Below are 24733 nucleotides of genomic sequence, written 5' to 3' on the forward strand. Positions count from 1 at the left end.
AAGGCAAGGGGGTTAAATGTCATGTCCGGTGCTGCAATGGCTGCCAAGAGTCCTGTACAGACAGCAACATGGTCTTATGGCCGAGTCCAGGCTCCTGTCATTACAGCAGTTCCTACTGTTAACATTTTTCTTTTTAATTTTTTTTTTCTTCAACGTTTATTTATTTTTGGGACACAGAGACACAGCATGAACGGGGGAGGGGCAGAGAGAGAGGGAGACACAGAATCGGAAACAGGCTCCAGGCTCCGAGCCATCAGCCCAGAGCCCGACGCGGGGCTCGAACTCACGGACCGCGAGATCGTGACCTGGCTGAAGTCGGACGCTTAACCGACTGCGCCACCCAGGCGCCCCTACTGTTAACATTTTTATTGGAAAAGCCATGGTTGGGCATAAGAAGAACATAATCTACTGGGTTCCAGACTGCCAACCTCAGAGCTGGCACTGTACAAAATGAGGAAATGCATAAGAAGGAGAAATGCTTTTACCTCCTGTCAACATCCTTCAGTCTGCAGGCACTTCCTCAACCCAGCCTGGCCACCTTCCAACTCAGGGCCGATTCATGACCAGCAGTGCTTTTAGAATTTTCCCCCATCATATACCTTGGGGTAGGCAAGAGAGAACTTGCACTATATTCTAAGAACCTGGCTTTCCTGGTTACAAACAGATCTCAGAGACCATGCTCCTGAAACATTACTTCCAATTGATAGATGGTTTTGTTTACTGCTCCTTACCTATTTCTACCGTGTAGCCTACATCCGTCTCTCCTCCACTCGGCACCCACCCCTCAGTATCATACACACCAAAACTAAACTAATGTGATTATATCTTCCAATGAGTTTCCTTATACTTTCTTCCATAATTAGAAATTGAGTTAATAAAGTAGTCCTCTGAGTATATTAACAGGGGTAACAATAGCTTGATATATTATGATCGTTACCCCAATCCTTACCAGTAGGGGGAGCTTCCATTTTATCAAATAATAGGAAATCCAAGCCACAAAGGAATGAAATCAAAGTGGTAGAATTTCAATTTACCAGACAGGCTACTTGGGAAGACATTTGGAGGCAAGGAGGCTTTCCTGACGCTTGTCTACAAGCAATCATAGTTCAGTCATGTATTCATTCATTCATCAAACATTTGTTAAGTGACTTCTACGAATCAAGCCTTGTTGGGCTCTGGGAATAAAAAAAAGGAATCACAGCCCTGACCTTAAGAAATGAGTTTTCTAGAGGAGAGAGGCATATAAATAAATACAAAACTGTCCCACACTTTGTCTACTCATAATGTCAAACTTCACATAGTTCTGTGTGAACTGACGTGCCTCTAAAGCACCAAGCCTTCAGTTGAGCACATTCAGCAGATGTTCAGAAAGTATTTGTGAGTAATTGATTGATAAAACATAATACAAAATAGAAATAGAGATATTTCAAAGAGCTTGAGATTGGAAAGGTTAAGCCATGTGCACACTAGCTGCACAGACCTGTTCCGACAAAACCTCAATGAGCTGACTATGGCATAAAAGAGAGACATGTTTTAGGCATTAATCTATTCTAATGGAGAACAGGGAATGGAGGGCATGGTGGGTCTATTCATTAAGACAGGAAAACAGAGACGGCAGAGGGCCTTAACCCCTTTGCTAGAACCCAGAAGTGCAATAGGAAGGGAGACACTAAATTAATACACAAAGAAGCATGATCTCAGGGATCAGCAGAAAAGAGTGATTCCTTTTTCATAGTGTCCAGCATAACTAGCAAAAACTCAGCACACTGACCTGCTTCATTTCCCACGAGGACTCCTTGCTCACAAGCCACACCAAATGTGTATGGTTTGCAATGGCACTGACACTGGGTCCCCTCGACGGTGGCAATGCCGCCATTTTGACAAGGTTGGCAATGGCAGGGGTCAAATTCATCCAGATATTCCTCAAGAGCCCGCTTCAGGTATAGTCTTTTCACAGAGGCACAGGGTACTTCCTTTACCAGCTCATACAGAGGGGTCAGCTATACAGATAAAGACATCATGGTCAGTAAATTGGGGTTTTAGGCAAGAATATTTTTCTCCTGGCATTTAGGCTGAATCTCCATTAAAATAAAAATCAAAAGCCACTCTCATCTTAATTCCAATTATTTCTTGTTCAAATAAAAAGAAAGCAATTCATTTTCTTTGCAAGACAAAGGGAAAAATAGGAGTGAACAGGGAAGGAATATTTTTTGTATCTTGCATAAAATTTTTCAAAACCAACAGGACATTCATTTTCTAGTTATTGAAAGATTATTTTGAAGGAAGTACATTTCTACCCTTGCAGAGGGCAAAAGAAAAGGAAATGCACTTAAATTACAGTGAAGAAGCAAGTGCAATTAAACTCAAGATTAAATACCCAGCTCTAAGAGACTTAGCATGTCTCTTAGCAGAGACCATGACTCTTTCTTCCTGAAAAAATTTAAAACAGACAGACATTACTTCTCTGTGTTGAATATGTCTGATGAAAAGTAGCTTAGAGCCCCTAGATGTGCTGGCTAAGCTTTAACAATCTGCTCTCCTAAGAACAAAAATGCTTTGATTTGTAGCATTTGCCAATTTCTGCAGTATAACTACTCTTCCCATGGCCGATTTCAGGTTGCCACTGGGATGCCAGTGACCATGGAGTCGGGAAGAGATAGGCACCTTTGGCTGTTATGAGGGCCCATCTTGAGCTGGCTACAGCATATCACTGGAGTAGGAGGATAACTTACAGACCCAGCCACATCTCCCTCAGTCTCTGCCCAAACTCTCTCACACTGCATTATAAAAGAACTGACTGGATGGCATTGCGTGGACGTATACCTATAATAAGTTAGCACAGCTATGATAGTGACAGTCCTATGTGGACAAATACAGAGTTGAGAATGAGAAGGAATGTCTGATCCTCCCTAATCAACAACTTAGAATTTTTTAAGATTTGTAACGGGGCACTGGCATTGAAAATAGGTCATTGTGAATATCGATGGTGGCATGTTATGATAAGACCTCCAGGAAAACTGGCCTCTTCCTTTTACCCTTACTTAGAGGCAAATGGTTGGATATGGTGTTGGGAGGGTGCTTAAGAAGCTTTTGTAATTTGGGGGAGGGGGGCGGATTATAAAATGTGTCCAAGTCAAGTTTCACCTGAGACATTTCTTGACTCCCATGACAAAGAATAGATCATAGAATCAGTTCTGCCATAGCACTTGTTTTGAAAGGGTAAATTTGTTCCATTGGGATGGATGTGTTAGGGAACACCATGAACATATTACAAATTTCATACAATTTCATCCGTAAGAAAAACCAGGTGAACCCAGAAAAGTGGACACAACTGAACCAACATAGGAATACACAAAACACACACACACACAAACACACACTTCAAGCATCCATGCAGTTCACCACCTGTGTAATATATTACACCCATCCACATCTGATGCAGGAACCGCCTGTCCTTTGGCTCTGGTCATGATCTCGCAGTTTGTGATTTCAAGCCCCACATAGGGCTCTGTGCTGACAGCTCAGAGCCTGGAGACTGCTTTGGATTCTGTGTCTCCCTCTCTGACCCTACCCTGCTCACACTCTCTGTCTGTCTGTCTGTCTGTCTGTCTCTCTCAAAAATAAAATAAACATTTAAAAAAAATTTTTTTAATAAAAATAAAAATAAATGGGGGAGTTCATTGCATCTGGAATATTAACTAAGCAAAAAAAGCTATTAATTAACAGGCATACTATTAACACACTTCCCAATAATTCAAAGGCTCTAACCCACCCAGCACCCAGCAAGCTTCAAGTCTTTTTCTAAGAATTGTGCTACATTAATATATATGCGTTTCTTAACAATTTAACATATACAAAGCTATACTATTGTTTTTACTGATGCCTATTTTTTTTTTTTTCAACGTTTATTTATTTTTGGGACAGAGAGAGACAGAGCATGAACGGGGGAGGGGCAGAGATAGAGGGAGACACAGAATCGGAAGCAGGCTCCAGGCTCCGAGCCATCAGCCCAGAGCCTGATGCGGGGCTCGAACTCATGGACCGCGAGATCGTGACCTGGCCGAAGTCGGACGCTTAACCGACTGCGCCACCCAGGCGCCCCATGCCTATTTTTTTTTAATGAGTGTCATAGATCAAGTTTTTGAGTATTGTGTCCTTAATCCATTTTCCCCATAAGCCAGGGGGTCTTCATTGTGCAATTCTGTCTAGCTGTCTGATTTTAGGAACACATACGTAGCATTATGACAGAAGTGACTGTATCAATAAAACATCCTAAAATTCTGCCAGTCAGATTTGTTCTATTTTAATTTACATGTCTCCAAGAGTCTACATGCCATGGCCAGAGGAACAAAGGTGATCTGACGAGACAGTAGACAAACCTAAATGCCTTCCTCTTGCAAGAATCTATAATTCCTCTGAATTAGAGACCAAGGAAAACATAATCAAATTTAGGTCAAAAGCTTAAAATGCAAATTTTGTTACTAATTTCTCTTGGGATTTACAAGACATTTAACCTTTACAATTGAAATATGGACATGCAAGATAATGAATCTTCTGTTTCTTATTATCATGTATGCACTCATTTTGCTATACAAAACATAATTGGGATACAAAAATGCTAATTACAGCTGTCTCTGTTTAACCACCTTGATTTAATCTCATTTTCCCAATGCGAATAAACATGTCTGCTTTGTGTGCTTTCAACAGAGCAGGACGTACCTTTTGTTTTATGACTTGGGGAAGACCAGTCACAGATTCCGCCCACGAAGCATATCGCTCTTTGTTTCCAGCAGGATTGTCCAGCTCCAGGAAACTGAGGCCAGACACGAAGCCTGAACTGCCCCCCCTGACAAATGGGTTCCCTCGCAGAACATTGCTTTGAGTTCCTATACGAGGAGAAATCAAATGAAATAGGTCAGGATGCACAAAGGAAACAAAGAGAAGAATAAAAAAGTGAAACGTCTCTCAAGTACTAAAACACAACCCATCCCATTCTGGTAAAGGACAAACTATGGACACAATGAAAACATCAGTGATTGCCAGCAGTGGTGGGTGGGAGGAGTAAATAGTTGGAGCACGGAGGATTGTTAGAACAGTGAAATTGCTCTACATCACACTATCATGGTAGATACATGGCATTATACATTTGTCCAAGCCCATAGAATGTACAACACCAAGAAGGAACCCTAACATAAACTATGCACTTTGGGCAATGATGATATGTCAACGTAGATTCATCACTTAGAACAAATGCACCCCCGTGGTGGAGGATGCTGAGAGTGGGGAGGCCTTAGTTTCTGACAGGGGTATATGGAAACTCTCCGTACTTTTTGCTCGATTGTGCTGTAAATCTGAAACGACTCTAAAAAATATCTATTAAAAGGAAAAAGAAAAGAAAAACACAATCATTACCTGACAGTAGATGATATTAGGGAATTATTGTTCATATTCTTAATGTTCTTAGTATAATAAGAACATTATGTTATACAGGAGACTATCTTATTTCTTAGGAAATAAATATATATTTTGGGATGAAGCATCATGGAATGTGTTTCTAAATGGTTCAGCTAGGGGCGCCTGGGTGGCTCAGTTGGTTAAGCGTCCAACTTTGGCTCTGGTCATGATCTCGCAGTTTGTGATTTCAAGCCCCACATAGGGCTCTGTGCTGACAGCTCAGAGCCTGGAGATTGCTTTGGATTCTGTGTCTCCCTCTCTGACCCTACCCCGCTCACACTCTCTGTCTGTCTGTCTGTCTCTCTCAAAAATAAAATAAACATTTAAAAAAATTTTTTTAATAAAAATAAAAATAAATGGGGGAGTTCATTGCATCTGGAATATTAACTAAGCAAAAAAAGCTATTAATTAACAGGCATACATTAACACATGAAAAGTGTTCTAAACAGTAAATACCAATTAAATTCTTTTCTGCATTTAAGTGCCTTATAATTTCAGAAATATTTTTGTCTCCATTTGTAATTGATTTTTAGGCTGGTCATGACTGGAAATTCCTAACTTGCAAACCAGATTTGGGGTGATCTTTAGTTCATTTCTTTTAATGAAATTTTGCAATTTTGTAAAATTTTGCAAATTCAAAAACTGTACATTTATTAGAAATTATTAAAGCCTATGGTGCCTGGGTGCCTCAGTCTGTTAAGCATCTGACTGGCTCAGGTCATGATCTCAGTTTGTGAGTTGGAGCCCCAAGACGGGCTCTGTGCTGACAGTGCAGAGCCTGCTTGGGATTCTCTCTCTTTCCCTCTTTCTCTGCCCCTCCCCTGCTCTCTCTGTTTCTCTCTCAAAATAAATAAATGAACTTTAAAAAAAAGAAACTTTAAAAAAAAGAAATTATTAAAGCCCGGTGTTTTTGGCAAATTGCTGGAGTGCGTCCTCATTGTCATTGTTAGCTCCGGTTTTGATATGCACACAGTCACCCTTTTAAGGCAGCTTATCACAACTAAGTTCAGTCCCTCCACTACCCGGAGCCGAATCATCTGGAGTGACTACACATTTCTGAGCTTCAACACCCGCTAAGAGAACAGCTGCGAGGAGAGCCTTGGAACCAGCATCTTAACAACTTCCCAGGTAATCCCCGCGCATAGTAAACTTGGAGAAATCACCGCCCGCCCTGGCACACCTGTTTATGAATTACAGATTCTGAGAAATCCGTTTTAATTTTATTTTTAAGCCTGTAGCCTCTCTCTCCATACCTCAGGGAGCTCTCTGCTCCCTCTGGCCCTCTTCCCCTAGACAAGCAGCATGGTGCGACAATCAGGAGCCCAGACTGTGAAGCCACACATCATGCCTTTGAATCTCATGTCTGACGCTTACCAAACGTGATCGTGGGCAATCTGTCACTTGGAGTCCCTGTCTGTATAATGAGAATATGAATAATACCTAGCTATGTGTGCTATGTGTGCGTTAAACACAACATCAAATAAAATCAGTGAGCAGCTTCCAGTAGCCAGCCCAGCTGATAACTGATGTCTCTATCTTCCCAAAGCTCCCACTCATCTCTATTTCCAGATCACCATATTTCCATCTCTCTCAAAAGCATGTCCTCCTGGGGCACATGGGTGGCTCAGTCGGTTGGGTGTCCGACTCTTGATTTCGGCTCAGGCCATGACCTAACAGTTTGTGATTTCGAGCCCAACATCAGCGTTGGATTGGGATTCTTTCTCTCTCCCTCTCTCTCTGCCCTTCCTCTGCTCATGAATATTCTCTCTCTCTATCCCTCTCTCTCTCTCTCTCAAATAAACTTAAAAAAAATTAAAAAAACAAAAAAAACACATGTCCTCCTCCTCTGTCATGCCAACTCCACGAAGACAGGCATTTTCTCCGGCATGTCACTGCTTGTACCCCAGTGCCTAGAACAAATCCTTGCATGTACCACAGGCTCCATAAACAGCTGATGAATGAAGGAAGTGAATGAGTAAATACACCTGGTTTCATTCTTCTGTCTTCCTCCTTCCTACAGTCATCTGCCAATATCCCAAGAATCCCCACTTCCTCAGTAAGAACTCTGGCATCTGGTCAGTCTTCACCTTTGCCCCAATTTATGCTGTCACCGAGAATTTAAGCTCTAGTACCTGTTCAGTCCATTGCTACCACACTAAGAAGTTCACTGTAAGGCAAGTTAAGTTGTAATCACCAAATTCAATGAACAGTCTCCAGCCCTTCTCTTACTTAACTTCTGTCTAGAATTTCTCTTTATTGACTTCTCTTTCTCCTTTATTTTTAATGTTACTGATCTTTTCTGGTTCTTTTTTTTTTTTTTTTTTAAAGTAGGCTTTTTGCCCAAACTCACGACCCTGAGATCAAGAGTTGCATGCTCTACCAAACTGAGGCAGCCAGGCACCTCTTCACTGATTCTTATCCTGTCAGATTATCCCTTCTCAGTCCCTCTTCTTTCTCTACAACTTTATCTTTGTAACCTTTCATTTAATCACTTCCTGTACTAAATCCTTTAATGGTACCCCCTTGTTACCAGAATGAAATCCAAATTCCTTAACAGGGCATCTAGACACAATCTAAATCAGTTTTTTTTTTTTTTTTCCAGTTCCTTTCTAATCACTCAAAGAATAGCACACCACCTTCCCCACTCCCTCTGCCATCACCACGACCACCACCACCACCAGCAGCAGCATCTGAGCATCCATGTCAGAGTGGAACTAAATCTCTCCTGTTGGTGTCCTTTTTCTAGGCTGGATTGCCAACTGTCACTGCAGGTGGAAAAGGTAGTATACGCTGAGGACACATCTACAGTGCACAGGAGATACCCAGTGAACTTTCCATGGCAGTGTCTCACTGTCATGACATATGAAAGAGAGAGCAGAGGCAAAAACAACCAAATACATTTTTAAAAACACAAGATAGAACACCTGCTAAAATTTCAAAGGACCTTGAGGCCAGGAATTAACCACAAGAGAGAGGGATGGAGATTAAGCTTGTAACGCAAACTGCCCCCTTCTTATTTACCTGAATCTGATTTTAAGGCATCTTCCAGCTCCTTGCATTTGCCCTTTGATGACGAATACAAAAATTTGAAACTTGATGAAGTACATGTCTTTATATCTGTTGAACTAAGACCTGAGGGAAAAGTTTTAAAGGTTTTATTTCTGCATTTGTTAAACACATCTTTTGAGATGCAGCCAGGTGGGAGGATAGGGATACTCTACTATTGTGGCCATCTAATCAACAGTGATATGATAGGGACATTTTCAAGTGCTATAGGAGGATCAAGGGTCAGAAAAAGGAATATTTGTTTTTTGTTATTAAACAAAATAACACATACATGCATACACTTAGGAATGAAGCATCGTGTGTCTGAAACTTACTTTCAAATGATTCAGCAATTTTGGCTTCTATTATCTTGGATCAGAGAGAGGAGACTGGGGTGATTTCTACATGAAACGGTGGAAGGAACACCCGGAACAGTGATATCTTTGACCCACATACAGTCAGCTTCTCAAGTATGAAGAAAACAGATAAAAGTAGGCATGTAATGGTCCCAGTCCACCTACTGGAAACCCCAAAAGCTGGGTTCTGATTCTATAGTAATTAATTCCTAAAACCCCAGGTCTACTGCCTCAATCTCTTGATTTTAATATGTTTACTATCTCTAGTTTCTAACAATTCCTTCCCATAACTCATAACCTCAGAATGTAACAATTTCTACTCATTATCAAATGGAGTTTTGCCAATGCATTTTTTAAAGAAGGATAGAAAATAATAAGTGTGGAAATATATTTTTTTATATAATTTTGCTAACTGTGTTGTAATAATCTCAATATTTCTTAAGGAATAATTGGGGGGATCTATTACACCTCAGGAGTTTTGATTATATTTCAGTTAGAACTTTTAGGAAGGACAGAAACTTCTCAAGAGTAAAATTTTTACTTAAAAAATATGCTTTGACCAAATTGGAAAGCTTTAATAAAATTCTCCCCCATTTCTTTAAGTGCTAAGGAATAAATGGTTGGGAGGCAGTGAAACTAAGTTTAGATCAAGCCACTTGCTGGATTAATTTTCCAAAGAAATATTGTCCCTGTCATTGCTACAAAAAAACTTGTGCTTATACATCATTTCCAACCAGGGAAGTTAGAAAAGTTCAAATTCTAGTTAAATCTTAACTGGTAACAAAAAAACTAAGCCCATTGGGGGGAAAAAAAAGCCAATGGAAACATAGAAAAATATTGTAATTCACCCACAAGGGAAGGTTACAAGATTTCCTCTGAATCTCATGTAGTAAGTGTTATTCTCCTCCAAGGTTGTAAGGGAGCCTTGATTGAAGAGAAAGACCCCAAAGAGGTGATTTGGAATGGAGAAGGAAGTGTGGACATCAGCTGAAGGACAAAGTTGGGAAGAAGTAGGTTTGACTTGGAATATTAGTAAACCAGCCAAAAGGTCTTTGGAGAGAAGGAATGGACACTAAGACACCACCCTCTACCCTCCCACATCAGGACACATGGTGAGGACTGTCCTCTTACTATGGGGTCCAAAAAATCATGAACTCCGTGGTGTGCACTGATTCTAACAAAAATCAGGCCATTCTAGCAACAACATAGCATAAGGAAAAAGTTCAGCTGACTTGGGAGCAAGTTAGACCTCCTTACAACCCATATACCCTTGGGTGAGTCTTATCTAACACTGACTCTCCATGTCTCAGTCTGTGGGACAGGAATTATAGTGGCCATCTCTCTGGGTTGCAGTGAGGATCATTGCTAACATGTAACTTGCCTCTTGTAAGAAAGGCATCCAATAAACTTAAGCCATTATTATAAGAATTAGGTAGTAAGCAAACTTATGATATCCAGAGCAGGTTTTTTTTAAAGGAATGCGAGTGCCAACGAACAGAGGTAAATAAAATACTTCTTTAAAACATTTGATTTCTGAAATATAATACCTTATTAGCTTTTCCTCAAAGAATATTACTTAAGCTGAGAAATGGAAAACATTAAAAAGTATTCTAAAAATCCAATCAATACCTCCTGGAGACAGCCAGTAATGATGATGGTTATCTCACATTTCAGGGTACTAGCCAAAAGAGTAGGCAGTTTGAAGAGTTTGAGTAGATTATAATGGATTCACACCACTTTGGATTCCTTTGCAATTTAATCTCTATTTGTCATACTTTAAATCTCTAAAAGTTTAAGCTAACTACATGTTATTTCCCCCATTAAAATTCCTGCAATGCTTGTAGTTAATAAATTTTTTTAATACTCTACCACTTTCTTTGATTTTTTCTGGGTCCACATAAAATAGAATTTTGTACTCTCCTCCTAAGGACCCAGACTGCAGATAATGTGTCCCATACTGGTCGATTAATCTTCGGTAGGCACCGTAGTCATACAGAGAGGGAAGGTAGGAGAGTTCCTTCCAGAAGGGCTCAGCAAGTTGTAAAAATTCTGGATTGTTATTGATAAACTGAGCCACTTCCACAGTGTTCTGGACAACCAACAATTGATGACTCTATGGGAAGAAGGAAGAATAAAAGGAGTTTTAGTTTGAAGATAAAAAGTCAGTGAAATCACTTTCCTGCTCAATGTCTCCATCAACTGCCACCTCCAACCCAAACTATATGAATTTTTATTTTTGATGCATGATGAGGTCTTTTCTGGGCTCACTCAACCTGAAGCAATCTAAAGAGTTTTTGGAATGCCAAATAGGAATATCTGAGTGATACGTAATTTCTTACATATATGGCCTTTAAAATCTCAACTAGAAAAAAAGCATCATCTTCATTCCCTACTAAACAAGCTCACAAATAGGTATATAAAATAATGTGTCCCTAAGGAGTATACATTGACAATGACTTATAGGTAAGGTGAACATATAATTTATATCTCATACTATGGTTCCTCACTTTATAATGAGGCTGTTTTTTTTAATTTTAGTGTAATTTACATACTCTGTTATATTAGTTGCAGGTGTACAATATAGTGATTCAACAATTCCATATGCCACCTGGTGCTCATCACAAGTGCACTCCTTAATCCCCATCACCTGTTTTACCCATCCCCCCCCCCACCTGCCTCCCTTCTGATAACCATTAGTTTGTTCTCTATAGTTAAGAGTCTGGTTTTTTGGTTTGTCTCTTTTCGTTGTTGTTTGTTTTCTTCTTTTTTTTTAATTTTTTTTAAACATTTATTTATTTTTGAGACAGAGAGAGACAGAGCATGAACAGGGGACAGGCAGAGAGAGAGGGATACACAGAATCTGAAACAGGCTCCAGGCTCTGAGCGGTCAGCTCAGAGCCTGATGCAGGGCTCGAACTCACGGACCGCGAGATCATGACCTGAACCAAAGTCGGACGCTTAACCGACCGAGCCACCCAGGCACCCCTGTTGTTTGTTTTCTTAAATTCCACATGTAAGTAAAATAATATGGTATTTGTCTTTCTCTGAATGACTTATTTCACTAAACATTTACTCTCTTGATCCATCCATGTTGTTGCAAATGGCAAGATTTCATTCTTCCTTATGCCTGAGTAATATTCCATTGTATATATATAATATACCTTCTTTACCCATTCATCTACCAGTGGACACTTGGGTTGCTTCCATAATTTGGCTATTGTAAATAATGTTGCAATAAACATAGGTGTGCATCTATCTTTTCGAATTAGTGTTTGTATTCTTTGGGTAAATACCCAGTAGTGGATATGAGGTCTTTGAAACACTTCCTAAGCATCTTTTTTTTTTTTTTTTAATTTTTTTTTTCCAACTTTTATTTATTTTTGGGACAGAGAGAGACAGAGCATGAACGGGGGAGGGGCAGAGAGAGAGGGAGACACAGAATCGGAAACAGGCTCCAGGCTCCGAGCCATCAGCCCAGAGCCCGACGCGGGGCTCGAACTCACGGACCGCGAGATCGTGACCTGGCTGAAGTCGGACGCTTAACCGACTGCGCCACCCAGGCGCCCCCCTAAGCATCTTTTAATGATGTCGAAGACAGATCTACCTTATATCAAATCCTAATTTCTGTGAACAATAATATACATACAATAAATGTTTATACAATTCTTATTCCCATAGTCAGCTTCTTAGTCATAAAACAAACAAAATCAATATTCCTTTATACCTCCCTGTGATTTATTAATCAAGTTACTGACTTCAAGAATGAGATGAAGTATGCAGATTTTGAATGATGGTCAACCTGAAAATTCATCAGCAGTAGGTATACATCAATTAGTACAAGTCATCTCAACTGTTCAGATTGCCCAAGATAAAAATTTTAGTATCTCAAAACAACAAACTATCTAAAAATAAGTTTTTTAATGTCCTCAGATAAAAATTTTGGTATCTCGGGGCGCCTGGGTGGCGCAGTCGGTTGAGCGTCCGACTTCAGCCAGGTCACGATCTCGCGGTCCGTGAGTTCGAGCCCCGCGTCAGGCTCTGGGCTGATGGCTCAGAGCCTGGAGCCTGTTTCCGATTCTGTGTCTCCCTCTCTGTCTGCCCCTCCCCCATTCATGCTCTGTCTCTCTCTGTCCCAAAAATAAATAAACATTGAAAAAAAAATTAAAAAAAAAAAATTTTGGTATCTCAAGGCACCTAGGTGGCCCAGTCACTTAAGCGTCCAACTCATGATTTCAGCTCAGGTCATGATCTCACAGTTTGAGACATCAAGCCCCACATCCAGTTTTGTGCTGACAGCACTTAGCCTGCTTGGGATCCTCTCTCTCTGCCCCTCCTCTTACCCCCGTGCCCTCACACGCATTCTCTCTCTCTCTCTCTCTCTCTCTCTCTCTCTCTCAAAATAAATAAATAAGTAACATTTTTTTAATGTGGTACTCAAAAGTAACAAAGTGTTTTAAAATCTTTTAGTTTTATGCACCTTCTAAGAAAGATTCTAGCATTACTGTTTAGAAAGCATATATTAACAGGATTTTTTCAATTCTATAACACATATAATCATGTATAGTAATCATAAATTAGAAATTTAAGAAAATTTTAACTAGTAGATTTGAAAGTAATGCTTTTTTTAAGATTTTCAAATAAGAACAAATACTTTAATAAGAAAAACAAAGTATAGGGGCGCCTGGCTGGCTCAGTCAGTGGAGCATGAAACTCTTAACCTTGAGGTCGTGAGTTTCAGCCCCAGGTTAGTCATAGAGGAAAGAAAGAAAGAAAGAAAGAAAGAAAGAAAGAAAGAAAGAAAGAAAAGAAAGAAGACAAAGTATTAATAGATATATTATCCAAGAGAATTGACAAGATACAATGTTACCTCTTAAGGAAATATATTACATTGTCTCTTTGAAGAAGATACTACTACCCTAATTTAAAAATGAAAGCTGATCCTTTTGGTAAATACACTTTTGTTAATGTTAGAAATACTTAAGCAGTAAAATATGGAAAAGTTAACTCATGTTTCATACTAACCTTTTGCTTTTGGATTTCATTGCTATGTGAAATATGACTATACGAAGAAGATGCTGAAGATCTAAAAAAGGAGCGTTTCCTACTAGATGATGTATATTCTGCTGAAGTATGTTTTACATAAGACCAGCTACTGTTGTAAAATTCATAATTAAAATCATTATTTATCTTCACCTATAAAGAAAATGAAAAGTTTTGTTGTGACTAAATCAAGGCCTTGGGTATAACCCAAAATCTTTTGCCATGGATCCTTTAACGTGAATACTTTCTTTACATAATCCTCTCCAAAAAAAGAAAGCTCTTTATTGACACAAAACAACTGTGGCTCTCATTGTGACCAGGCCCATATAAATAAAAGGAATAGAGTCCATTCTATAATTATTCTTTGTTAAGCAGGAGACATGGTCTCAGTAATGGTAATCCCAAGTGATTCACAGAATACATTTGTGTACAAACATCTCCCATTTTGTTTAATGTCAACATCTAGGCCAGAAGTCAGAAAATTAACAAAACCATACTAACAGAGAACTGAAAAGCACTTGGCTCTTGATTTTTCATCTAATAAAAGGGAACAGAAATGCAAATCGGTGATCTGAAGCATGTAGATCTTTTGGACTTTGGGAATGTTCTATGTGATCCAGTAGTAGCTATAACTTTCTAATTAATGCTGAAACTGGATTTTTTTTCTGTGATAGATAGTAGAAGAAAAGGCCATCCCACAGGAATTTTGAAGCAGGCAACAGGATAGTCACATGTGGCTAACAGAGTCATGAGGGCTCCAGCACTGATGAAGAAGATAATCATTTATTTATCCCTTACTTTATCCTAGATCAAGTGTCAAAATAAAATGCCTACAGGGGGCTGGCAAGTAATATAAATGTTGGAGGCATCCAGGGGAAGGCAGGGTGATGAAGTGAACACACGCACTGTAGAAAAGGGGTACCAACGCAGGAATCCATCATACAGTTACCATGTGTAACTACAGGTTCTAGCACTGACAGGTGATCTGTTTTCAAGAAAGGAGATAAATCTGAATCTTGACACAAAAATCTCGAAATTTTTAAAAGTCATAGGCAACTAATTTGCTAACAAATGCCAATCACCGCGAGAATAAAACAAGGCACGCACAAGGACTCCCTCTCACAGTGTCTGCTCCATATAAAATAGTCAAATCAGTAACTGTGTTTCCACTAGCATTTGTGTTGTTAGCATATATCCATACACATCTATGTTTGAGATCAAAGTATAAAAAACACAGGGAAAATTAAAATGATGGGTATGATATACTTTAAACACAAACCTAAAAGGAAAGAAAATGACAGACTATTATGCAGTCATTTTAAATGATGCCTATGAAGAGAAATACTCATGTTAAATGAGAAACTGTTATAAATGTGATAATCCTGTTAATTACATCAATGCAAGTATATTCCCCAGTCAAAAAAAAAAAAAAAAAAAAAAAAGACTGGAAAGAAATTCATCAGGAAAATGCCAGAAAATATTATATTACTTTTATCATTGCCCATGTTCAAAATTATGCATGAATGTTAAGAACACACCACAAGATACGAAAAGATAGATTTATTCATATCTTTTGTTAGGGCATTATTTTCATTAAATTATGAAATGGATCTATTTCAAAGTCAACTGCATAAGTTTAGCTCAAAGCTGAGATGGAGAATATATGTATTATTATTGACTACAAAGAAGACGTTAATAAGAATGCTATTAGAGATTTCTGCAGCCACTAGATACTGTTTTGGTCCTATTAGGTTTTAGATAGGCACACAATTTAATTTTTTTCTCTCTCTCTCTTAAGAAAGAGAAGTTATCTATCTTCCTTTTGATGTAAAAAAAAAAAAGAAAGAAAGAAAGAAAACCTATTTTCCCTCTTCAGATCTACATTTCAAATACTCAATTCATGCAAATAAGCCTCTTAGATGATTTAGTTCGGCACCTCCTCACTCTCGTCTGCTCTACATATGGCTGCCAAGTCATCTTTTTCAAGCTGATGTGATTTTCTTAAATGACCCTGAATTGATACTCTCTTTCCCATCTAACTTTGAATCCTGAATTCTCTCAGACTGATCCTTCCTCTAAAATCACAAACTCAAACATCCTACAGTCTGCCACCTATACTCTTTTGACTCTCATACTATCATCACCAGAGCAATTATTCAACTTCGTAGAAACAAGTTCTTCAACTTAGTTTCCTTTCTCTCTCCCTATCAGCATCTTCATTTTTTTCACTTCTTTCTTTTTCGGATTGCCTTCATGGTTCATGACTTCAACAGTTTCTCATCAATGAACTTAACATCCTCGCCTAGATAGACCCTGCCATCATGCTTGCCAGGCAGAATTCCAACCTGGTTCAATGCTCACAGCCAAGCTACTTAGCACTACAATAGAAAAATCACACAGCTACAGATGGGTACCACTGTAAGTCCATTCATGATTTCTGATCTCAGGGGAACCCTCAATGCAGTCCAGCAGCCCTATATTTCTTTAGTCCGTTCTCTTTCTTTCCCATTTTCTACAGTACCTATTTCAAAAGTTCAACCCCTACCTCAATCCCCCAATCTTAGAACCACTTTCCTCACTTTCAGAAAATAACCTTAACCTCTTTCTTTACAAACATTCCCATTACCAGACAGAGGATTCCTAAATTTCTGGCTAACAAATTGACAAACATATTTACATTTCTCCTCTTCCTTTCTTCCACAGGTGTCCCTCCTCCATCTACAGCTAACTTCTCTGATTGATCCCATTTACAATTGCACAAGAACCATAAAATAGGAATAAACTTCGCCAAAGTTGTTTAAATATCTGTATGCTGAAAGCTATAGAAAACTTATGAAGGAAATTGAAGAAGATATAAAGAAATGGAAAAACATTCCATGCTCTTGGATTGGAAGAACAAATATTGCTAAAATGTCACTACTATCCAAAGAAATCTACACATTTCATGCAATCCCAATCGAAATTGCACCAGCATTCTTCTCAAAGCTAGAACAAACAGTCCTAAAATTTGTATGGAACCACAAAAGACCCCAAATAGCCAAAGTAATGTTGAAAAAGGAAACCAAAGCAGGAGGCATCACAATTCCAGACTTTAGCCTCTACTACAAAGCTGTAATCATCAAGACAGTAAGGTATTGGCACAAAAACAGACACGTAAACCAATGGAATAGAACAGAGAATCCAGAATTGGACCCACAAATGTATGGCTAACTAATCTTTGACAAAGCAGGAAAGAGTATCCGATAGGAAAAAAAAAACAGTCTCTTTAGTAAATGGTGCTGGGAGAACGGGACAGCAACATGCAGAAGAATGAAACTGGACCACTTTCTTACACCATACACAAAAATAAACTCAAAATGGATGAAAGACCTCAATGTGAGACAGGAAACCATCAAAACCCTAGAAAAGAAACCAGGCAACAACCTCTTTGACCTCAGCTGCAGCAATTTGTTGCTCAACACATCTTCTAAGGCAAGGGAAATAAAAGCAAAAATGAACTATTTGACCTCATCAAGCTAAAAAGCTTCTATACTGTAAAGGAAACAATCAACAAAACTAAAAGGCAACCGACAGAATGGGAGAAGATATTTGCAAATAACATATCAGATAAAGAATTAGTATCCAAAGTCTATAAAGAACTTATCAAACTCAACACTCAGAAAATGAATAACCCAGTGAAGAAATGGGCAGAAGACACAAATAGACACTTTGCCAAAGAAGACATCCAGATGGCAATAGACACATGAAAAAATGCTCAACATCACTCATCATCAGGGAAATACAAATCAAAACCACACTGAGATACCACCTCACACTGGTCAGAACAGCTAAAATTAACAATTCAGGAAACAACAGATGTTGGCAAGGATGTGGAGAAACAGGAACCATCTTGCACTGTTAGTGGGAATGCAAACTGGTGCAGTCACTCTGGAAAACAGTCTGGAGGTTCTTCAAAAAATTAAAAATAGAACTTCCCTATGACCCAACAATAGCATACTAGGAATTTATCCAAAGGATACAGGAGTGCTGATTCATAGGGCACACTTACCCCAATGTTTATAGCAGCACTTTCAACATTAGCCAAATTATGGAAAGAGTCCAAATGTTCATCAACTGATGAATGGATAAAGAAGATGTGGTTTATATATACAATGGAATACTACTTGCCAATGAGAAAGAATGAAATCCTGCCATTTGCAACAACATGGATGGAACTGGAGGATATTATGCTAAGTGAAATAAGTCAGTCAGAGAAAGACAGATATCATATGTTTTCACTCACATGTGGAACTTGGGAAACTTAACAGAAGACCATGGGAGAAGGGAAGGGGAAAAAATAGTTTCAAACAGAGAGGGAAGCAAACCATAAGAGACTCTTAAATACAGAGAACAAACTGAGGGTTGATGGCAGAGGGGCAAAGGAGAGGGGAAAATGGGTGATGGGCATTGAGGAGGGCACTTGTTGGGATGAGCACTGGGTGTTGTATATAAGTGATAAATCACAGAAATCTACCCCCAAAACCAAGAGCACACTGTATACACTGTATGTTAGCCAACTTGACAATAAATTATATTTTTTTAAAAAAACTGAGTTATCCTCCAAAAACAAACAAACAAACAAACAAAAATAATAAAGCTAACTTCTCTGTCTCTTCTCTGTATTGCATTCCTTCCCACCTCTTCTAAGGACTTATTAAATTCATTATTCATTCCCTCTCCCACAGCTTCCATTTTTCTCTCTCTACGGTTTCATTCCGTATATATCAAACTCATATATATTCCAACCCCACTTAAGTATAGTGTGTTACAAGGGTTCTGGAGACACTCTTGGGTTCAGAATCCATGTTTGTTATCTATTACCTCTATGATTGTGGGTAAATCATTCAGCATTGTTTCTTTCAGTTTCCTCAACTGTAAAATAGAGATGACAGTGCCTACATTTTTTAGGTTATTATAAAGAAAAGAAGATCCATTAAGCACTTGAAACAGTGAACAGTATATAATGTATGTGAGCTATTTTTTGATCATCATTTAAATTATTCCTGGTTTAAAAGGTAGATTTAGGAATCTCAGATATCCAGGGATGCCTCAGTGACTCAGTCGGCTGAGCATCCAACTCTTGGTTTCAGCTCAAGTCGTGGTCTCGCAGTTTGTGGGATGGAGCCCCACATCGGACTCTGTGCTGACAGCAGGGAACCTGCCTGGGATTCTCTCTCTCCCTTTCTCTGTCCCCTCCCCCATCTGTATCTCTCTATCTCTCTCAAAATAAATAAATAAAATTAAAAACTAAAAAAAAAGAAATCTCAGATATCTAGATTCAGACCAACAGAGGAAGCAGAGGATCAGATCATTAATCATTAGTTAAAATAACGTTAGAATATAATTTTGTGATTCTTATTTGATATACACTAGTATCTCTTTTCCCAAAATATAATGAAGTGCATTCAAAACTAAATACAGGAGGATCCAAGAAGTAATTCATTTTCTCCACCCTAATTTTTACTCCCATCTGTGACTCATTCCAAGTTGACAATGAACAAAAAGTCTTTCGGCAGCCTCCCAGACAACTACAGGAGGGGCACCTTCCAAAGCGACCATGGAGCAGGAATGTGCTTGTGTGTCAAAGGCTTCCTCGTGGGATGAAAAATATGAGGAGATAGAGAAAGTGCATGGCATCAAAGAAAGTGGCTTAGTCAACAAGAGACCAGGTTTGCCCTGGATAAACTACAATGCTCAAAACTGAAACAGAGATCACAAGAGAAATTAACTGATTCTGTTCTGTGTTTACTTACTAACGTTTATGTTCCGACAAGTCAGAAGTCGTCTTCCACTCAGAGGTAGCTGAACACCCAGTGGCCTCAGGTCTATCTGCCTGTGGAAGACACTTACAACCTGCATATCCACATGGGGTTAGCACTTCAGGGACTGACTCATTGCTTCCGTCTCACTTCCCTCAGGCTGGATCCTCAAAACATCTCTATAATTTCCATCTAACTCTGACAAACTCCTTCAAATTCAGTGACTGGAAAGGCATTTCAGATGTCAATCCAAAAACCAAGCCATGCTGAGGGAAATGAATGTCAGGATTATGCTGTTATTAAATTATTTCTCTTCTTCAGAAACTGCAGACTTCCAGCATGTCTATCCTCCAACTATGTCAGAAATTCTCTCATTATTTTCTCTGCTCTGTAACATTCTAAATTTGATCCAAAAATATATATGCAATTATCCCTCTTATAATTATGAAGAATTATCAACCCATCCTCCTAGGAATAGGAGAAAAAAATTTTCTACATATGCCTATGTCACATTCTCCCTTCTGGCCAATGGTTAAATTACAATACATATTATACACCGTACAGAATTTAGAGTTGAAAAAGCAGTTAAATATAAGATACTGGGAGAGTAAAACATACTAGAAAAACAAAGGGCTGTGAGGTCTGACAGGCTGGATCCAAGCTGTACTACTTACTAATTTGGTGATTTAGAGCAAGTCAGCTGGAGTCCTCTGAGCCTCAATTTCTACATATATACAATAGTAAAATATTACTTACCTTCCAAAGATGTCATGAGGATTAAACCCATACAAATTGCCTAAAACAGTACAGATGCCAGAGTAGGTAATCAAAAATTGGTACCTATCATTATTTTTCAGATCAGTTTCACTTTCCATTTTCATGATACAATAACTCTTAAATATAACTTATTCTGTTGTAAGTCAGAGGATGATGCTGTTTGCTATTTATAATCAAAATTGCATTCTGAAGGGGGTTTATTTTGGTAAATGAAAAGCCCTTCTATCTGAACATCCCAATAGTTTTAGTTTACAAATTTGGGACTAAGAGATAAGAAGCACTGAACTGGAAATTCTTAGAATTCTGGGAAGAAGGGAGGAAAGAAATGAGAGAGGAGATCCTGGAAGAAGAGAACAAGATGCCAAAATGAGATGAGACCAGAAATCTTGATCTGTTGAGGTTCTAGAAAGACAGATGTTTTGGATGCCTGAGCAGCTCAGTTAACTGAGCATCCAACTCTTGATTTCGGCTCAGATCATGATCCCAGGGTCATGGGATGGAGCACTGCATTGGGCTCCATGCTGAGCATGGAGCCTGCTTAAAATTCTTTCTCCCTCTGCCCCTCTCCCCTACTGGCTCTCTAAGGACAGATGTTTTAAGACAGAGGATGTCCACCATTTTTGTGGAATGTGTTGGCACTACTCCAACAGAATATCCCCTTCCAATGTTCAGGATTCTCCCCCTAAAGCCATAACTGTTTTTTGTGTGAGTGGATTTTGTGTTGAAATCATGGAATAGAATGAGGTTAGGCATGTGTGACAGAAACAGCTTGCAAGAAGCAGAAGCCTGGAAAGAAGACCCTGAGACCTTAAGGAAAATTTAAAAGTCTAGCAATACAGACGTTCACAAGGAAATGGAGCACAGGCCACCCTTCCACATTGCAGATCGGGTATTAATTGATGATACATCCATTTTGGAAACTTTACTGAGTAAAGTGTAACCTATGATAACCTGCAAGGCAGCAATCCAAGTACCAGGTGTATGCCCTAGAGAAAATCTAGTTCATTTGCATGGAAATCATGCACAAGAATGTGCAAGGCAATTTCATAAGAAAAAACTAGAACCAGCAATAAAAACGTCATCTAGATTAACATGAATAAATTTCAAAACTGTGATTTTTGAGGGGGAAAAAGTCATAGAAGAACATATACTATAAGATTTACTTACATAAATGGCAAAAAATAGATAAAACTAATCACAAATTTTTATGTAGGGACAAATACATATGAGATAAACATATACAGAAAAACAAAGAAGTGGTTAATACAAAACAGAAGATGGTTGTTTGTCAGAGTGGGGAGGATGTGACCAGAGAGGGGTAAATGGGAGCCTTAAGTCATTGGCAATATTCTATTTCTTAAGGTACGTGGTTGGCATATATGAGTATTCATCTAATTAGCTTTCTTCAAACTGTATGTTTATGTTACTTACACTGTTTTGCATATATGAAATAGTTTACAATTTAACAGTAAAAGCATTTTTAAGTGAGCTGACACTGTGGCAGTGGCAAAGAGATTATCATGACCAGTCATGGCCAGGGCCTTGAGTTTTGACACTGTACAGGGACAGACCATCCTATTTGGGGCCCATGTGGTCCATGGACTTGAAAATGAGGCAAAATAATATTTCAGCTTAAATGAGACAAATTAAAGTATCATTTCCCCGTACCCCAGAGTTAAAGAATATGTGTTCTTTCTAAGCCCATATAAATCATTTATAAGAATTGATCAAATATTAGGCCACAAATAAATTCTCAACAAATACCAAAAAATCAATATCACATAAATAATGACCTTTGGCAATAATTCACAGATTAAAAATAAATTAAATCAATGAAATTAAGTACCTGGAATGTATAGGAGAGGATATTTCCACTCAGTCTATAAAAATCTCTTCCATCCCCACTAAACACCTTTCTGCATTGACCACCAAAACTTTTAGTATTAATGACTTTGTTCCTAAACTGGCCAGTGAGTTCGTTGTAACTGTTTAAAAAAAAAAAAAAAAAAAAGGAGGAAGGAAGGAAGAAAAGATGGTTAGAAATCAGAAATAGCAGTTTCTGAAAAAGAACTTCCAGAAATTTTTGAAATATAGTGAAGTATCTCTTTGAGAGAGCTCAAATAAAAAGAACAATGTCCTAATGCATACCATATATTATCCAACCTCCCCTGGGTGGTATGATAGCTAAAACTAATAACTGGAGAAATCCAACATCCTTCAGCCTAAGAACATGTTTGGAAAACATAGCCCTTTTGTATTTATGGCAACAGCTGGTTTTGAGTTGAATCTATAAATAAAACCAATACAATCAAGATGACTGTTGAGAAAGAACCTTCTACAACAAATTTCAACTAATTTGCCTCTTAGTATACTGAATGGTATACTCTTTAGAGTAATTTTTACCATTTTTCTGTTAATGAATTTTAAACTATGATAGAGGGGCGCCTGGGTGGCTCAGTCGGTTGAGCGTCCGACTTCGGCTCAGGTCACGATCTCACGGTCCGTGAGTTCGAGCCCCGCGTCAGGCTCTGGGCTGATGGCTTGGAGCCTGGAGCCTGCTTCCGATTCTGTGTCTCCCTCTCTCTCTGCCCCTCCCCCATTCATGCTCTGTCTCTCTCTGTCCCCAAAATAAATAAACGTTAAAAAAAAAAAATTAAAAATAAATAAATAAATAAATAAACTATGATAGAAAAGCCACTTCTATCACTCTAAAATAGGCAGTTTTAAAGTCTTGAAATCTTCAACTTGGATCTGACCCTCAAAATTCCTCAGAATTCTTTTTGGAAAGACAAACATGGGATTGTCCCAACTTCACTTGAAAATGAAAGTTCCCAGCCAGTTCAGACAATTACTTTTCAAGCCTCAATATTCCAATACGTTACTTTCTCTCTTCTTTCTCTGTTCTTACTCTATTGTCTCTTCATTCTCATAAGGAGCCTCACATCACTGTCATTGAATCAATTCTCTCCCTCTGTCTCTATTTCTACCTCTCTCCCATAGGGTGACCAACTATCCAGGTTTCCCCAGGTCTGAGGGGTGTCCCTGGACATAGGACCTCCAGCGCTAAAAGCAGGACAGTCTAGGGACAATTGGACACTCTGCATTTACAACATACATTTTCAAGTATACAGGTATGAATGAAAAGTTTCAGGATGTGGCAAAGAGCTCTGAGCCAAAGGCTGAGCTATTAGGTGATTTGTTATCAGACTTACCAAACCATAAAATAAAACAAAACAAAATGAAAAGCTACTATCCATCAATGTGCACAGAAAACTGGCCAGCACCTTACCCATTTCCAGTAAGTTCTATGTTGGGAGGAGGTTTATCAAGGTCACACGAAGGTCTGCTTTCTAAGTCCTCACATCTGTCTTCATCAGCGCTATCTTCTTCACAGTCAGAATCCCCATTGCAAACCAAAGATTTGCTGATGCACTGGCCTGTACACAAGATAAGCCCCATAAATGAATGAATGAATGAATGAATGAATGAATGAATGAATGAATAAATAAATAAATAAATAAATAAATAAATAAATAAATAAATAAATAAAAGAGGGAAGAAGGGAAAAACTACCTGGGATCAAAAGAGTTTTGCCTTTGATTCCCAAAATTGTACTAATATTCTAATGTGAATTTGAGATCAGTCCTCAAGATGTCCAGGAAAAGACTGGTGATTATTTGGGTCCTCATATTACAACACACAAAACTGATTCTGACCTCAGCTGGACACAAAATTGAAAATAGAAGCTGAATTCAAATTCCAGGCTCTCACCCATAACCAAGCAGTTTGTCTGAATCTTCCAGAATCAAACAGTGCCGACCACTGGGAAGATAGATTGACATCCTGCCCTTCAACTTTCAGTTTATTTTTTGCCATCACTGACCAAGATGTCAAAGCTCTGCCTCTCTTGGTGATTTGATGTGTAAGCTTTTGAGAGCATAGAAACTGGATCAAAAGGTTAACACTCATCACGTCTTTAGCATATACTCTGTGCAAGACACTCTTCCAGGTGTTAGGTACAAATATAAATAAAAATGGTATGCTGGGCTTTTCATATACTTTACAAGCTAACAGAAAGGGCTATGAAGACATAGATCATTATAATTCAGCAACGTAATTGCTATGATAGACATACATCCCAGGAATCAAGGAAGCACTGGAGGGTATCAGATGATCTAACCCTTGCCTACCTCCCCAGCATCATCTCCAGCCATTCTCCTACCAGCTTCTGATGCGACAGTCACACCTGCATGAATAAAAGGC

At 38.7% G+C, this 24733-nt stretch overlaps 1 protein-coding gene across 4 annotated transcripts in view; it reads right to left on the bottom strand.

Moving 5' to 3' along the window:
• C7 (complement C7) overlaps positions 1-24733 on the bottom strand; it is a 57313-nt gene that overhangs the window by 19529 nt on the left and 13051 nt on the right. For all 4 annotated transcript variants that reach the window (XM_045439403.1, XM_045439411.1, XM_045439427.1 and 1 more), the window contains 7 exons: positions 23760-23907; positions 22317-22455; positions 13878-14048; positions 10725-10968; positions 8476-8586; positions 4720-4886; positions 1772-2000 (listed from right to left, as the gene is read on the bottom strand). In XM_045439403.1, coding sequence (XP_045295359.1) covers positions 1772-2000; positions 4720-4886; positions 8476-8586; positions 10725-10968; positions 13878-14048; positions 22317-22455; positions 23760-23907 — 1209 coding nt within the window. The remainder of the gene's footprint in view (positions 1-1771; positions 2001-4719; positions 4887-8475; positions 8587-10724; positions 10969-13877; positions 14049-22316; positions 22456-23759; positions 23908-24733) is intronic.

This window comes from Leopardus geoffroyi, chromosome A1 (genome assembly GCF_018350155.1).
Source record: "Leopardus geoffroyi isolate Oge1 chromosome A1, O.geoffroyi_Oge1_pat1.0, whole genome shotgun sequence".
Lineage (NCBI taxonomy): Eukaryota > Metazoa > Chordata > Mammalia > Carnivora > Felidae > Leopardus > Leopardus geoffroyi.